Source organism: Rhipicephalus microplus, chromosome X (assembly GCF_043290135.1).
Source record: "Rhipicephalus microplus isolate Deutch F79 chromosome X, USDA_Rmic, whole genome shotgun sequence".
Lineage (NCBI taxonomy): Eukaryota > Metazoa > Arthropoda > Arachnida > Ixodida > Ixodidae > Rhipicephalus > Rhipicephalus microplus.
The window spans coordinates 96,090,435-96,108,383 of NC_134710.1; the positions used below are offsets into that span (position 1 = coordinate 96,090,435).

At 45.1% G+C, this 17,949-nt stretch overlaps 1 protein-coding gene across 2 annotated transcripts in view; it reads right to left on the reverse strand.

Annotated features, from left to right (window-relative positions):
• Positions 1–3,282: 3,282 nt before the first annotated feature.
• Positions 3,283–17,949, reverse strand: part of LOC142775662 (uncharacterized) — a 35,575-nt gene continuing 20,908 nt past the window's right edge. The window contains exons 18-21 of one of the 2 annotated variants that reach the window (XM_075877296.1): positions 17,699–17,919; positions 7,638–7,900; positions 3,611–3,761; positions 3,283–3,520 (exon numbers count right to left, since the gene is read on the reverse strand). In XM_075877296.1, coding sequence (XP_075733411.1) covers positions 3,322–3,520; positions 3,611–3,761; positions 7,638–7,900; positions 17,699–17,919 — 834 coding nt within the window. In that variant the 3' untranslated portion in view covers positions 3,283–3,321. The remainder of the gene's footprint in view (positions 3,521–3,610; positions 3,762–7,637; positions 7,901–17,698; positions 17,920–17,949) is intronic. The other variant, XR_012886905.1, reaches the window with a different exon arrangement.

The following is a 17,949-nucleotide window of genomic DNA, read 5'->3' on the forward strand; positions in this document are numbered from 1 at the left end:
GAAGGTGGTTTTTTGCAGACACCAAAGTTTGTAGAGCCAGCTTAAATAGCTTCGGTGAGACATGGCTGCACTGGAATCCGCTTTCAAGATTTGCTTGTCATCGTTGTTCCAGAAGTTTCTTTCGCACTGTTATTCACTCGCACCTTAGCGTCACTCTCGCCAGTCCTCATTCGATCCTGTACAAACTTGTGAATGTGCCACTTTCGAAGTAATATTGGATTCAAACGAAATTTTAGCAACTCCAAGAGTTTGCACCGGTGTAGTGGGCACCCTTAATTCATCATCATTGACCGGCGCGCGCATCCAACATGGCAGCACTGCGCATGCGCGCAGCTGTCCATGATAATAATTGGACGGCGCACGTTATACCATTGCGAATGTTTGCTGCTGCTGGTCGCGTTTCATTTAACGCCATTGGTACGTACGTGGAAGCGGCAGGTTCTCGAAGTATTTATCACGTACCATCTCTTCGGCAGCGGCCATTTGCAACGCGGCATGCGTTTCTCGCATCGCTCGGATACACCATGCATATCGCCTGGGAATCACCGTAATCAACGATTATTTTTTTCGGTGAACTATTTGGCTTACAGAGCAAAAGCACGCAAACGAAAAGAAAGAAAAGCACAGTGCGGCGTCATGGGTGCAGCTTACACTTGCTGTTAGGTTGCAATCGGCATAGTTCAAAGCGGAGGACAAAGCAATGACCGTGTATCCCTTGAGGTCACAGAGTTCTTTCCAAATGGCGCGCGCCGTCACTGTGTGATGCTCAGAGGCAGCAATCTCACATAAAAGCTTGAGGTTTAAATTACTTTTAAAATCACGGTGGTTAAATTTCTTATCTTCTCTTTACACACTTTGCGAGTGACCCGCCAGCTTCGTTAATCTTATATAATTATTTCTAGGGTTTTATGCCCCAAAACCACGATATGCTTATGAGGGTAATTGAGAGTATAAAGTTGGGCATGTTGGTAAGACATAGTTGATCGACGTAGCGCGTTTAGAAACATAGGACAAGAGAAGGGATAGAAGGGAGCGCTTCTTCTGTCCCTTCCCTTGTCCTATGTTTCTAAACGCGCTACGTCGATCAACTACAGCTTATGAGGGCTTTTTCGCCTTCACTGAAAAGTTACCGTCGAGGCCGTGAACACCGATTCACCGTGGCAGAAAGTTTCATTCTTAGCGCATAAACGTTGTTGTGAATACATATCCTAGTTTATTTTAGAGCAGATGATATGTGTGTTGCTCACGTTATCTCTCTGTTGCAGCAAAAATTACCGGGGCTATTATGCATCGCATGCCTCACAGTCACCCAAAACTAAGACTACTCGAAGGCATGAATACGTTATATGACGCGAATACCTATTTTTTTTTATTTCTTTGTTCGCGCGAACGCCGCAAAGATGAAGGGAACGAGCAGCTCGAGCGTCTCCATCCGCGAGGCGTGTGGGTGGTCATGTGACTTTTTGTGCTGCACTGTGGCTTTTTCTGCTAGGGACCCATCAGATGAGCCGTTTAAACCTTTCGCCTTAATCAGCTGCGAGTAGTCGGACTATATTAGAATGGTTCTTTTAAATATCAGTACTTAAAACTAAACGCAGCAAAGGTGGTGTGCGTATACCTTTCAGTTTGCTAGCAGACTAAAATGGCAAACGAGGACCAGCTACACAGTGGCCTAGTGTCTCGACTCCCTGGTCGTTATTAATTTCCCGAATAAGTTTGGCACGCGTGAAGCCCAGTCCGACTATCGCCGTATCGACAAAATCTTCACAGAGCACTCGAGGATAGCAACGCATCGTAGGTGGTATTGAAATTTCTTACTAATCCCCAATCCCATTTAGAGCTCCGTTGCCCGGCCTCTTGCAGTGGTGATAATACCGCGATATCTCGATATGTCGGCTACAGTAATCCCGGAGCAAGAAATCCTGCTTTATTTTAGCAACAAGTGACGAGTTGGCGCGTTTAAATGACATGTGATCACTAGACGCATTCGTCATGTGGGCGACTGGCAGCATGAGCTCCTGGCATGTAGTGACATCGGGCGCAAAGGAGCTTACAGCTCTAACCCATGAGTGTAGCACCTCTATACGTACCCACGGGAAGTGGGCGAGTGCATTGGGCACCATTGATTCTGACAAGCGTAAGTGCTTACCTAAGGGGCAAAGCTATGCGAGATATTTTTTTTTTTTTTTTTGCCGGCTGTACATTAGGAGGTTGGCTTAATATGCCTACGCTGAAAATTGGTTTCTTCAAGTGTAGTTTAGTGCATTTTCTTCTCGCTCACCAGAGAGAACGTTGCAGTAGCATGTCCAATGTGGAGAAATCAATTTCATTGGTTTTCAAACGAAGCAACCAGCACGCCTGAGCCGCGAGTAACACAACGAAAAAGCAGCAAACAAGATAGAAGATAGAGGGCCAGCGATGCTGTTCAGTACACGTACGACACAGGAAAGTCAAGTAATTCTGTACCATAGCTGATCACACGCCCGGCAACTAAATCCGAAATATCTCTCTAGAAAATATCTTTTGAACTTCAGAGCACCCGGGCCTCTTGCAGAGCTTTCTATTTAGGCGCATTTTTGTCGCGACATGCGTCTGGCTTGCCGCATACGCTTGGCGTTTGATGCAAGGCGTGTTCCTTTCATTTTTAGCGAACCAGTGATGAGTAGTAGGGTTCGCATACCTGCGCACGAATGGAGAAATCGTTTAGTCAGGAACAGCTTCCCTGTAAAATTTCTCGCTTGCACACTTGCTCCTGCGCCTAAACTCAAGTAGTGTTTACATCCGTGGACATCGGCAGCTCTTTCAAAATAAAATAATATAGACTGGAAGATAATGTCGTCAGATGGACAAATATGGACATGGTGTAATACGTCAAACTTATATTCATTTCGCTGCCACCAGCTAAGAGAAAATGCCGCTACGAAGGAAAAGGCAACGAACCACAATTCGAGCCGAAAGTTATATACGTTTAGCACAGTGAAAGTTGCGCACAAATGTACGAAATCCACATTTCCACCCCATAGAGACGCTACTAAAACGTGTAGCCACACCATCTGACTAAGCGAGTAGTGTTCCGGCTCCGCCGGTTGGCATTAAGGACTGGTATCGGGCGTCAATCTACCGCACCACCAGAGCAAAAATTCTACGCGTAGTGTTGTGAATTTGACAACTCAGGAATAACGTGGTTATGATTTCCATTTTAACATCCAGGCTATACTATGAGAGCGCGCATTGACGGCTCTCATAACCAGAACTTGAGAAAATAACGAAATATAACTTCCGTTGCAGAGGCGACTTTTTTTTTAGTGAGCATTAAAACAGCTAGGCTGGACGAAAGGTCAGTGCAATAGACAGGAAAATGGCCATCCACGATGCAACCTGCAGGGAGGATGCACCACAAAAGGCGACGCCAAGTTTCTTCATCTGCTCCTCGACCACAATGGCCACCTTGCCCGCGATCTCTCCACAATGCATTCGCTTGGCGGTTTCAAGCAGGCAGGTCCGATAGGTCACCAGTGAACTGCAGATAAGGATTTGAATACAGCGTGAGTTACTGCGTGAGGCGTGGCATGAATCAAACTGCTGTCGCTTGGTCTTGTGACTCACTCACTTGCAAAGTTTCTCCTGCACGTCTTTTGCTGGCGTCGATGACGACGACGATGCGGGGGCGGGCCAGTCCTTGCTCCATGACACCTTTATGCTGTCCGAAAAGGTGCGGTCACATGTTTCCGACTGCCTCTTGAGCTGCTTAAGGTTGCACTCTAAAAACAAGGGAAAAAAAGTGATTGTCACGTTGAATCAATGTCATGTTGAAGAGACAAACGTACACAGGGAACATAGGCTGTTAGTAAGAGCTAACTTACTTTCACTTTCAGAAAGAAACCGCATATCCCGATTAAAATATTTATATCAAATAATTAATGGGCATTACAAGATAGATAATGGAAAAATTATTTCATTTTCTTCAGGTTACGCCACCAGACAACGCCATGATCGTACAATAACTCTCTTTCGTACCCGAATAACTGCTTCAAATATTCTTTTTTCCCCAGAACTGTGCAGGATTGGAATAGTTTAAATAACCATCTAGCCACAACACAGTCTTTAACATTCGTTGCTGCTGGTCTGGAACAACAGAGAAAATAATTTTACTTGTGTGCTAGTTCTGTTTTCTTTTCTTAAAATGAGAGTTATGTGTCATCGGTAAAATTTTGTTACGTTTGTTTACGTTGTGAGACGTAAGTGATAGTTATTTGTTTGCTTTGTGTTATATGGCTGCCTACTACGTAAAATGTGATAGGCTGTTCTATCTGTTTGCCTGGTGTTATACGCTGATGTTTACGTCTTTTGTACCCACCAGCTAAAATCCCTCCAGGGGATTGCAGTACCAATAAATAAATAAATAAATAAATAAATAAATAAATAAATAAATAAATAAATAAATATATACCTGTGACGTGATCCTTTTGAAAGAAGTAATTGTAGCGCGACTGCATACTCTAGATGTGCGGAGAAGTTCTGGTCAGGATAAAATACCAAACGCGTTTCTATAACACTATAGTTTTAGTGGGTCTCACGTATATTTCAGTCGAAATATTTACACCATTCCGCAAACCGGCACCACACCAAATGACTGGTTAGCCGTGTGCTTTCAACCTTAAAAGTTGGCAACAAGCTAAGAGGAAATAATTACGCCACGTTTCTATACCATGCACTACATGTAAACTCCTGGAACATGCCATTAGAAAATATTTGGTCTAGTATGCAGGAGACAATTTATTTTGTGCCTGACATGGTTTTCTCAAGCACTTGTCAACCATTATACAACTATTTGAGAGAATGCTTTCGCAAATGCTATAAATCAGAAAGAACAAGTCTATGTTATTGCCATTGAATTCTCAAAAACGTGTGATAAACGTTTGCCATGTGAAACTATATAAAACCGGAAAACGCGTGGTATATGGCCCATGGTCGTAAAATGGATTGAGAACTTGTTTAACAAACGGGAGTTCGTGGAAAAATCCCAGGAATACTCAGCTTCCTTGCCTCTCACGTTTGGCGTGCCACAAGGATCTGTGATTAGATCCCTGCTATTATAGATATATTATATTGATGTTGCTGCTAATGTAGATCAACAGATTGAAGTTCGCTTCTTTGCTTTTCACTGTTTGTTATTTTAACAAGTAAAGAACGATCATGAACAATATTAAATGACTCATCGAATAAACTTACGCTTGGCATTAGCGTACGACATGAAAATTAACTTCAGTAAATCAGTGCATGAGTGTCAGCCAAGCAATCACCTTTGCAATTTATTTACAAAATGGGAAGTACCGAAAATTGGATGAGAAATAAAGACAAAGTATGTAGGTGCTTATATCACGCATAATTTAAGCTGGAGTGAGCATATTACCAGCATTTGTGGATCAGCTGAGGGAATGCTGGGAATGTTTAGATGTAAATTAAAACAAGCATCTACTGATATAAAGCTTAAGGCTTACACTGCGGTTACTCGATCGACCCTGGAGTATCATGTGAGACCCTTCAACTGACTTACTGTAACAAATCAGATCGAGCGAGTGCGGCATCTCGCTGTGCGCTTTATTCTTTCTAAGTTTAGAAGGAATGAATCTGTCACTGCGTTGATTGATAAGGCACACCTTCCAAGTTTAACTTCGCGCAGGAAAACAGCCAGGTCAGAATTTTTTTATGAACTTTAGAATAATACAAAGTTTAATCCCGGACTCTACTTGCAGCCTCCAAGCAGAGTGTCACCTCAGTCCTCCCACCCATACGTAAGCAGACCTTATGCATCCAGTGTCAATGTTTACTAGCATTTCTTCCTGGTCAATATAATCGAAGAATGGTATAAACTAAACACAAAAATATTTGATAATACTCACTCGCCAATGAGTTTCGAAAAAAAACTACAGTCACTCGGTGCCTAATTTGGAGTGTCTTATTGTTATGCATAGCTGCACAGCATTGTTTTTATGCTGCTGATTTGTATTTCTTAAATGCTGTTTATAGAGTTCTGTGTTTGCATCATGATGTTTAAGATATGCTGTTTGTATACTCGCCTTCAGTGTTGTAAACTTTCCCATTCTGTAACAAAGCTCACAGTAATGAAAACGTTACTACCGCTGTGCTTATTAAGCGAGAGATCTGACAAGTTTACATAATTGTTGGAGTTTAACGTCCAAAAACTACGACAATATTATATGACAGACGCCGTAATGGGGAGGGGGGTCCGGGAATTTCGACCAGCTGGGGTTGTGCACCTAAATCTAAGCACACGGGCCTCAAAGATTTGCCCATTATCAAAAATTCGGCCGCCACAGCCGGAATTTGATCCCGCGACCTTCAGGTCAACAGCTGATTTCCTTGACCACTATAGACCACCATGGCGGGTGTGAGACGTTTCATAGCAGTGTTTCGACCAAAGAGCTAGCTGATACGATTTAATAGCTATTAAGGTGAGAAATATTCATGAACAAAAAAATAGAAAGCAGTGCCGATAGAGACGATCGGTTGCGATGTTATGTTGCTAGTGACGTTTGGGTTGGCCACTGCACTCGATCTAAATTCAGCAACGCCATTTTTAGAAGGGCTAGTCTATTATATCAGATATCTTGCTGTAGTAATCATGGCTAGAAGTAAATCAACGTGAATTCAAACAAGACACTTGCAGGCCTACAGACTTGTATGATCCGTGCGAATACGAAGACGAATATATGAGTGCTAGTTACCTCAGCGATGCATCATAGAATGTACATGTATGTACGGCATGTGCAGCAATTAACATATGCTGTCAAAGCTAAGATGTGATATGTACTTTCCCCCTTAAAATGTGCTACGGAAATTTCCAAGTTGATCGTGTACATTTTTATTGGGGGTTCATTGTGTTTTCGTAGTATGACCATGTTCTCAAGCATAGTAATAACATGCATGGGCGTGGCGACATCAATAGGTGTGCAAAGGTCGGTGTTAGGCTAGTCTGATCCAGCACAACAAGCTAAGGAGCTACAAACTATATGAGTCTTCAGATCTGTTTGGCATTTACCTATCAGTGTTTAGCTTTTCACACTTCAGTTGTATTATAGTGAAAATTGAATTAACCGAAATTGAACTTAATGTTGTCCTTTTTTTCCTTCACTGTGTGGGGATGTGAAACCATGTTTAGTCAAAATATTGCTTCCTCTAGCTTCTAGGTGTGACAGTCGGTAAAAGACGATGCTCGCAGATAAGGATGATCGTGCGCTAATAGTCACCCGCACCACACAGTGAAATTCACGCAATGCCCATATCCCACGAAACCTTCGGTTGCTTAGAAAGTGCATGCAATAGTGTCTGTATGAATTCAATCTTCGCGTGTTCTTCTCTGACGCTGGTTCTGTCTTAAAAACAACACCGGCAGATTCCGTGTGTTGGGTAAATGAATTTCATGCGAAGAGGTCAGCGAGTAGTTGCCTATGCCAGCCCGGCCCGCTGAGTTACCACGCCAGGTCGCTAATAGAATTGCGCGTCTGCAGCAGCTCTACGGACGCAGGCTGCCGGCCATTCCCAATGGGAGCCTGCATCGATTAGTCGACGCACAGCTAAAACGTGTCTGAAAGCAAGTGCGTTTAGTGGCGTACCGTCACCCGAGATGTGCGTCTCGCGGTCGGCAAGTATTTCGTCCTCCTCCCCTTCGTCGTCGTAGTCGAGCTGCTTCTTCACCTGAAAGTCCTTGCTCATTCTGCGCAGGGCGTCGCTGCCACTGCGCTTGCGCTTCCTCCGCATCAGTCCCATGATGTCGTCGTCCTCCTGCTGCTCCTCGTCGTCCAACATCTTCATGGCCCGTCGGCTGCTGACCCACGCGTTCGGGTCCCCACGCCGCTGCTGCGCGCGATACCGTAGCCTGCACGTGCGTTATTTTCGTACACGGTATATGTAGGGCGCGATGAAATGTGAACGCAACTTGCGTGCGTTTCTGTGCACGCTTCAATGGTATAGATACGGTGGTTTTTTTTAATTTTTAAGTATGTTTACATGGAGGGCCCCACTGCAGTCGCTCGACTTTGAGACCTTCGTAAGCATACTACCAACCATGAACCGTTGCACATTGAACAAATGAACTGAGACTGAAGTAAATAGCAATCCACTGCAAACGCTAATAATGATTATAATTTTACGAATTACAATACCATATACAATATTATTAAATAAAGGTAATAATAATAATAATAATATTATTATTAGTATTATTAATAATAATAATAATAGTTGTTTTATTTAGCGTTCCCCAGAACAACCAGGAAAACTCCGTTGAGTCACACTTTGCAAATATTGACAAACTTGTTTTTTTTTCCACTCCTCATGTAAATTAAACCCTTTGTATGTACAGGTTCCTCGAGGCATTTTCAATAAAAGAATAAAAATAAATAAATAAATAAATAAAGTCTTAGTGAAGGCGCACACAAAATTAACATTAAAATAAGCAATACATTATAGTTTTGAGAAAAATCAACAAATGAAAATATCAAGAATACACAGGCAGAAAAATCGGCGCAAAATGGTAAGAATAAAAAGGCAATAGAATAATGAAATGGGACTGACAAATTAAGGAGAATCTACACAACTATGTAGAAGCCTTCCTGAAAGACGTAAAAGGGAAGAATATGTGGGATTTCACGTCCCAAAAGCGCCATACGATTACGAGAGACGCCGTAGCGGAGGGCTCCGAACATTTCGACCACCTGGTGTTCTTTAACGTGTACTGACATCGTACAGTGCACGGTCCTCTGGGCACTGTGCGCCTCCATCGAAATACGGCCGTCGCGGCCCAGACGATTGCAAATGCTGCATGGCGCGTTACCTGAAGGCTAGTATTGGGACCATTTACAAAGATGTTCTTGACAGTGATCTTCAGTGAGATTTTAAAAAATACATCGAATGAGTGATAGCGGACAATAACGCCAAAACAGTTATAAGTCGGTGCGTTCCAGTGGGCATTGATTTGTATGCGGCGAGACAAAACCTTTACTGATAATTTTTGACCGTAAGGGAAAAATGGTATAATTATTTAGGTTGTCTAGTATTATTGGTTATTTCATTGGCAATTAACCGTTCGGATATATTAGCAAGCTCTGTTAGGTTTTTCTAGTTCCCTGATGTTTTCTGTGGCTATCAATGTGGTGTCAGAATGGTGCATCCATATATCAGTTAATTGGTAAGTTTGGGGCAGGTCGTTCATATAAGCTGAAAAAAAAAAGGGGGAATAAGTACTGAACCCTGCGGTATGTCTGTACTAAGATCTATGTGGATGACATTGTATCTTTTATAATATTACTTTTGGCGGGGACCGTCCAAGGCTGAAAGGGGCCGTTTACTAGGTCGTGAGGTTGAGCTAAGAAGTGGCTGACTAGTAGAGATCCTCCATATCCTCTTCTTCCTGTCTACTCGGAGCGGCAAGCGCGTTCACCGTAGTCTTAATTGTCTTCGTCCATGTGCGCAACACTCCTCTCCGCGCAGATGAAGGCCGTCGGACGAGTTTGCCGAGTTGTCTTGGCGTGTACAATTTCAGGCCGGCAACATGAACGACTTGAGTCTTGGTAGCTCATCGACCACTCACCGTGAGGCGAGCTATTACATAAGCGACCTCTGTGAGTCTGTGGACAATGACACAAGGTCTATCGTAAGTGGTCAAAACATTTGGCATAACCCGGGTTGCGCATGGGAGTACGTAACCACGCCAAATCACCACGGAGATAAGTCACAGGTTGATGTTTAATGTGATAGCATGCTTTCGCTTTGCCTTGCGATGCCAATGTGCGTAGTCGAGCTATGCGGCGTACCTCTTCGGCGAGGCAGAGGGTCTCCGCGATAGTGGCGTTGTCGTGATCGCAGAAATGTAACACTGTGTTGATTGTGTAGCGGGGCGAACGTGCATATAGCAAAAAGAAAGGGCTATAACCCGCAGTCTCGTGCTTTGTGGTGTTGAATTCGCACGTAATGGGCTGGACTACGTCTTCCCAGTTCTTTTGGTCGGATGAGACATGCATAGACACCACGCTGATAATTGTGTGGTTGGTACACTCCTTCAGCTTATTCGTGTGGGGGTGGTATGGTGCCGATTGACAAAGGCGGGATTCACAGAAACGAAACAGTTCCTTCACGACATCAGCAGTGAATTGTCGTCCACGATTGCTGATGATCAGGTGAGGTGGGCCACGTCAGAGGATGACGTACTGTAGCAGGTACGACGAGACGTCAGTGGCACTTGCGGAGGGGACGGCCGCCGTTTTGCAGTAGCGTGTGCGGTCGTCGACGCCAACAATTATCCATCGGTTGCCCTTAGCTGACTTTGGAAAGGGGCCCCACTTCTTTAATCCCCACTTCTTCGAAAGATGCGCTTGAAGTTGGCATCGGCTGCAGAAGACCAGCTAGAGCAGTAGATGGACTTTTGTGACGCTGACATTGCATGCAGCTGGCCCCAACATGAATGATTTAAAGTATCTTAATGCTTACGATTCTCTCCATTCTATCATCTGCGTTAATATTCACCTATATTTTATAGGCAGACCCGTGGCAGCATATTTAGAGAAATTCCGTCAAATGGCGGCTTTCCTTTCATTTGCAGTTTGTTACTTTTGATGATGTCGTATAGCTTAACCTCCGAAGCGCAGAGTGATATCTGCTATTTGAATTTGATCAAAATTGTGCTTTCTAAGATGCATTCAACACACGGCCCGCGAAGCTGTATACGACTAGGAGGGTGCCTTCTAATGAGAAGCAACTGTGACATACGCTGCAGCGTCCGCGCTTGCAGCGTCCGCGTTCATACATACGCTGCAGCGTCCGCGTTCAAGCGTCCGCGCTTGAACTAGTTTCTCTTCGGGTATTCGCTTCATTCATAGCCAGGGATGACACACGCCGCCGCATGATTCACTACCGGAAAAGTCCCTTAAAGTGTTCCTAATACCATTTAAGCTGACGTCACCAAATGAAAAGTTGGGTGAAGCACGCACCTCTTAAATGTAATGACAGAGGCCCCTGTACTGTGCGATTGATGCACGTCAAAAACATCAAATGGTCGAAATTTCCGGAGCCCTGTGCACTACGACGTCTCTCAATCATATGATGGTTTGGGGACGTAAAGCCGCACGTACAATTATCTTTTAAACGTAGGAATAGAGAAGCCAAATCATATTTTGATAGATCCTAGCTCTTGATAAACACCGGGGCCGCACCTGATTAAGCATAACTACGAAAAGATAGGGCGGTATTTTTTTTCTTTGTTTCTACCCACGCTGAAAAAATGTTGCCTCCGCCAGTGATTTCACCTGCCAGCGTCTGCTAAAAACTAAGAAATATAAAGCATGATGAAAAGAGCTGCTTTGCTCCTAAACCAACTTCTGAGTGCGCAGCAAAGCATCTGAACATCGTTTATAGAGCGCCATTTTAATGCAAATAATGGCTAAGCAGATCAAACAGCTGTCATAGAACTGGCTATGGTATTAATAATATCTTTAAACGTTGCACTGCAAATCTTTACTTCATATTCTATTGATATCTATGTTTCATTACAAAAATGATAGAAAGCATGTAAGGTAGGGTAAGGTAAAATGCCACAAAAATTTCAAAATAATAAATATTTTTTTTATTTCACTCTTTGCTAGTATATGTGAATGCATAAGCTTTCCATTGGCTACAAGGTATGTGCTGTATAAATATGGTCATCTTGTCGCAGTTCAAAGGGTGTTTTAAAAATAAATAAATATGCACCAGATGTCTCATTTTGGGCAAGGTTCCTTTTGGCGTTGTATAAATCTGTTGCCAGACTTTGGGGTGGTTGTTGCCAGACTGCCGCTAAATTTGGCTGAAAAGTTTTTCCTGTAGTTGTGGTTTTTTCGTAAGAGTTTGGTGCTATCCGCGGTGCATTTCTTGGCTGAAAATTTTTCTCCTGTATCTGTGGCTTCTTCGTAAGAATTTGGTGCTATCCACGGTGCATTTCTTCGCTGAAAAATTTTCTCCTGTAGTTGTGGCTTTTCCGTAAGAAATTGGTGCTATCCGCGGTGCATTTCTTAGCTGAAAATTTTTCTCTTGTAGTTGTGGCTTCTTCGTAAGAGTTTGGTGCTATCCGCGGTGCATTTCGCGAGTGCATGAGCGACGCTGGCCGTTTTAATTAACGGAATGAACCGAGCCTAGCAGAAGTCGCGCGTGGTACTGCCGTGCAATTAAGAGGCCGTTTTGATCCCGTTTTAATTAATGGAATGAACCGAGCCTAGCAGAAGTCGAGCGCGGCGCTGCTGCGCAATGAAGAGGCCGTTTCAATTAACGGAATGAACCGCGCATTACAAAATTCGTTTTATTTACGGAATGAACCGCGCCTAGCAGAAGTCGAGCGCGGCGCTGCTGCGCAATTAAGAGGCCGTTTTAATTAACGGAATGAACCGCGCATTACAAAATTCGTTTTATTTACGGAATGAACCGCGCCTAGCAGAAGTTGAGCGCGGTGCTGCTGCGCAATTAAGAGGCCGTTTTAATTAACGGAATGAACCGCGCATTACAGAATTCGTTTTAATTAACGGAATAAACCGAGCCTAGCAGAAGTCTAGGCGCGTTCTCTTGCTGTGTGCGCAGCTGTGCGATTAAGATATCGCATTTCACTATAAGGGATGACGGGCAAAACTGAATAGAGTCGCAGGAGGTGATGCGCTGCCCCCTCCCCCTTACTTTTCTTTTTTTTTCTCTCTCTCAGCTGATCGTGTCGCGTCGACCACGCGCTACGACGGAGGACGCTACGCTTCCCCTAGCTGTGTCAGCACAAGACATATCGTTCGGACTCGTATATACATGTGATGAATTAGCGTTCCAAGGCTGGTTAATCGGGGTATGTCGGATATGCTACAGCTATGTACGCCTGGAAGGCTGCTTTATCGAAGCAGATGGAGCGAATTAAGCGCGACTTGCACGTACCTGTAAATGGGACCCGGCCGACGAGCCACCGCCGCTTACAGGGACCCACCCACAATAAGCACAAACTACCAAAATTCCAAATAATGATTGTGTATTGTTTCTCAGCTCAAGAGCTTAGTATACAACAACAAGAATAAAATGACATAATAAACATAATAATGACAATTATAATAATACAACATAATGACAACAGAAACATAAGAATAAAATGACAATATGTCTCACTACGCGCTAATCACAATTAAACTAGATACCGGCGAGAAATTGCCTCCATTAATCGAAGAAAAGGGTCTTTCACGTTGGGACGTGTGTTAATTGATCTCCACCAAAGCCAGGCGAGGTGAGACGGCATAAGTGAGGTAGTCGTCTTGTTGCTGTTGCGAACGAGACGGCGCTTGGCCTTTTGCCATTCACTTTCAATCGTTTGCGTGTTGGCGCCTGTCATAGGATCAACGAAGTTGACGCTGTGGTTCACGGTGTGCCAGTCCAAGTTTAGCGGTGTTCCGTTGGCATCCACAAGTCTGGGTTATGCACTGGTACGCGGCCCACTCGTCGCTGTACACCGTCGTCCCGGGAAGAATGTGCTGCCGGTCGAAGCGATGGCACAGGCGGCAGTCCGATTTCACGAAGGAAGGCCTCTTCCGCGGCAGGGTACCTTATGATGTCGGCGATTTCGACAATGCTGGGGTCTAGCCGTGGCGTGGCCATGACGAGACGCTTCCTGAACTGGTAACAGTGTAGCTTGCATGGCTAACGTTACGGCATCTTATAAGGGTCATGAGGTGAAAGGGGGATAGACTACGTGATGCAGCGTCAGCGGGGAAAGAGGGGGTGGATCACGGCGCCGACGTGGCGCGAACATCTGCGGAGAAAGAGTGGATGGGCAGCGGCCCTAACGCCACGCGAGCACCTGCAGAGAAAGACGGGATGGGCAAAAGGCGCCTGGAATAAAAAAAACATAAAAACCTTTTTGGACCTCTAACGTTGGTTGACATGGCGCCGACGCGACGCGAATGCCTGCGGAGAAAGAAGGGGTGGGCAAAGACGCCTTGAATAAAAAAAAACATAAAAAAACGTTTTGTACCTCTAATGTTGGTTGACATGGCGCCGACCCGACGCGACGCGAGTGTCTGCGGAGAAAGAGGGGGTGGGTCACGGCGCCGACGCGACGCGAGCATATGTGTGAAAATACGGGATAGGCAAAGACGTCTCGAATCGTACAACACCTAGGTCACGTACTCCACTTCGGTGCCCCTCCTTCTTCACAGCAACGGTGACTTGATCGGGAGTGCGAACGACGCTACGTGATGCTACGTGATGTGACCCACGTATCACGTAAAAAGTACACCACCTAGGGCTCAGTGCATTGGGCGTCGAGACATGGCCGAACTTGCTCACGTAAACCTCTTATGTTTCCTTATTTGGTGCTCCCTATCTCGGTCGCAATCCCTAATCCCTAAGGATCGTGATCCTTATGAAATGCCGTAACGTTAGTTGTGCAAAGTACATTGTCACCATTTCAGGAGCCGTCGCGTTATTGGACTGTCGAAGACGCCATCGCTTCGAGCGGCAGTTCGACCTGCAGACAGTCGGGAACAGCACAGAAGCGGCCGCCGACATCCGAGTGATGGGGAATTCGCAAGGACCTCGGCTTAATTATGGTGACCCAGGATGCAGTAAGTCGTCACGTACAATCGCCCCGGCAAAAAAACGAGCAGACCCACACTTCAGGTACAATGGTTGCAGGAAACAGCTAGCTGTCCCGGCTCCGCGGGACACTCACGATGCAGGGTAGACAGGGGCAAGGCTCCTTTCCTTTGCCTCTCGAGACGTACTTGGTCGTTGCATGTCTCAGCGTGAAAGACCCTTTCCTTCGATTAATGGAGGTGATCACTCGCCGATATTCCGTTTAGGGATCCCTGCCATATCGTGAGTGATGAGCGTGTAGTGAGACATATTATGCCATTTTATTCTTATGTACTCACCCTATTGTTTTATACTGCGCTATTGAGCTGAAAGACAATTTGTGCTTATTGTGGGTGGGGCCCTGTAAGCGACGGCGGCTCGTCGGCCGAGTCCCATTTACAGGTACGCGCAAGTCACGCTTAATTCGCTCCATCTGCTTCGATAAAGCAGCCTTCCAGGCCTACATAGCTGTAGCATATCCGACGTACCCCGATTAACCAGCCTTGGAACGCTAATTCATCACATGTATATACGAGTCCGAACGATATGTCTTGTGCTGACACAGCTAGGGGAAGCGTAGCGTCCTCCGTCGTAGCGCGCGGTCGACGCGACACGATCAGCTGAGAGAGAAAAAAAAAGAAAAGTAAGAGGGGAGGGGGCAGCGCATCACCTCCTGCGACTCTATTCAGTTTTCCCCGTAATCCCTAATACTGAGACGCGATATCTTAATCGCACAGCTGCGCACACAGCAAGAGAACGCGCCTCGACTTATGTAATAGGCGGTTCATTCCGTTAATTAAAACAGCCTCTTAATTGCACAGCAGCGCCGCGCTTGACTTCTGCTAGGCGCGGTTCATTCCGTTAATTAAAACGGCCTCTTAATTGCGCAGTAGCACCGCGCTCGACGTCTGCTAGGCGCGGTTCATTCCGTTAATTAAAACGGCCTCTTAATTGCGCAGCAGCACCGCGCTCGACTTCTACTAGGCGCGGTTCATTCCGTTAATTAAAACGGCCTCTTAATTGCGCAGCAGCACCACGCTCGACTTCTGCTAGGCGCGGTTCATTCCGTTAATTAAAACGGCCTCTTAATTGCGCAGCAGCACCACGCTCGACTTCTGCTAGGCGCGGTTCATTCCGTTAATTAAAACGGCCTCTTAATTGCGCAGCAGCACCGCGCTCGACTTCTGCTAGGCGCGGTTCATTCCGTTAATTAAAACGGCCTCTTAATTGCGCAGCAGCACCGCGCTCGACTTCTGCTAGGCGCGGTTCATTCCGTTAATTAAAACGGCCTCTTAATTACGCAGCAGCGCCGCGCTTGACTTCTGCTAGGCGCGGTTTATTCCGTTAATTAAAACGGCCTCTTAATTGCGCAGCAGCACCGCGCTCGACTTCTGCTAGGCGTGGTTCATTCCGTAAATAAAACGAATTTTGCAATGCGTGGTTCATTCCGTTAATTAAAGCGAAATTAAAACGGCCTCTTAATTGCACGGCAGCACCACGCGGACTTCTGCTAGGCTCGGTTCATTCCGTTAATTAAAACGGCCAGCGTCGCTCATGCACTCGCGAAATGCACCGCGGATAGCACCAAATTCTTACGGAGAAGCCACTACTACAAGAGAAAAATTTTCAGCCAAAAATGGACCGCGGATAGCCCCAAACTCTTACGGAGAAGCCACAACTACAGAAGAAAAATTTTCAGCCAAGAAATGCACCGCAGATAGCACCAAACTCTTACAAAAAAGCCAAAACTACAGAAGAAAATTTTTCAGCTAAATTTAGCGGCAGTCTGGCAACAACCATCCTTTCTTTCTGGCAACCACTTATGCAACGCCAAAAGGAACCTTGCCTCATTTTGCCCCAACCTGCAGAGAAAAACGAGACACGACGTGGGGCGAAATGAAGCAGTGTGAAAAAATTTTTCGCAGTACAAGCACCTGAAATTCACTCCATGGGCCCCTACTCAGTCTTCATGAGCCCACTTCCTGCACTCCACGCGATGAATCCAAGCAGAACCCGGCGCTATGTTGCTCCCAACTCCTAGCAGATCAAGCACCCCCAGTCGTTTTTTTTTTTTTTTGTGCGAATGTTTTCTTTTGGTGAACGCTTGAACTTCATTAGATTATTCAATGATTGGCAGCTCGATATGTTTTCACCCATTTTCTTCGCCTCTTTTTGTCGTTTTGATTCAGAACTGCCTGAATATTTTGTCAGCCGGGCTTTGTGAGGCGATGAATTTCGGACTTTCTATCGCTTGTTACTTTTAAAACCTTGGCATGAAAAAAATAGTTTTTATGAAAACTTGATTCAAGACGTATCTCTAAATGGCTTGACTTGGAGATTCTTCCAATTTTTTCAGGTGCCTCTTGAGAGCATTCTTGCTAATGCGGAACAGCATCGATCTAGCACGAATGGAGTGAGTCCTGTCCTCAATAGCAGTTAGTTTTTTTTTCCCCACGCATGAAGCTCTATATAATATTTCCTTGTACGTCCTTACCCTCCTAAACAAAAATATAGTTATTATGAGTAAATGGTTCACAGGATAAGATGCCCACATGTTCTAATTAAAAAAAATCCACTTTGACACCGTGCACAAAATGAACCAAACTTTTGGTGGTATGTTCCTAGTAGTAAAATTAACGAAATAAATACGTAGGTTGATTTACTGACGTTGGAGAAGCTTCACGCACGGATCCAAAATCTTGACCGAGCGGAATTTCGCCCCGTTTTGACGGTTCACGGACAGACCAACACCAGCCGCGTAATTTTTCTCAAGCGAACGCTGTGAGCATTGACAAACTTTTACATAAAGTAGACAACTACCAGCACCTTTCACCGAACTAAAGAAACGAAGAATAGTACTTGAATTAGCTACGGAAGTCGCCAAAGTCAAAATGTCGCGTTTTGCCCCGTGTCTCATTTTACCCTACCCTACCCTACATACATCCTCTACATAGCACAATAACTTAGAGCACTGATGTTTAAAGGCACAGTGGTGGATATCTGCGAGAGCGTTTTCCTACAAACACTTTAGGGTGTTTTCAGTTATATTTACCCGGTTCGCCTGTTGGGAAACCTTGCGAAGGAGTCGTCCACGTATTCGTCCTTGTAGTCTGCTCCTAGTCCATACGAGGCCATTGCAGCCGGTGAATCGTCCAGGTATTCCTTCTCGATGCGCACCCTGCGCTTTCCACTGGCATTGTTAATAGTTCTCGGCTCCCTCCTTAGAAACGTGCTTAGGTCCATGTCGTTCGAAAAATTCTGGCCGGGCCCTGCCTGTGTCAAGGAATAAATTAAGATAGTAAC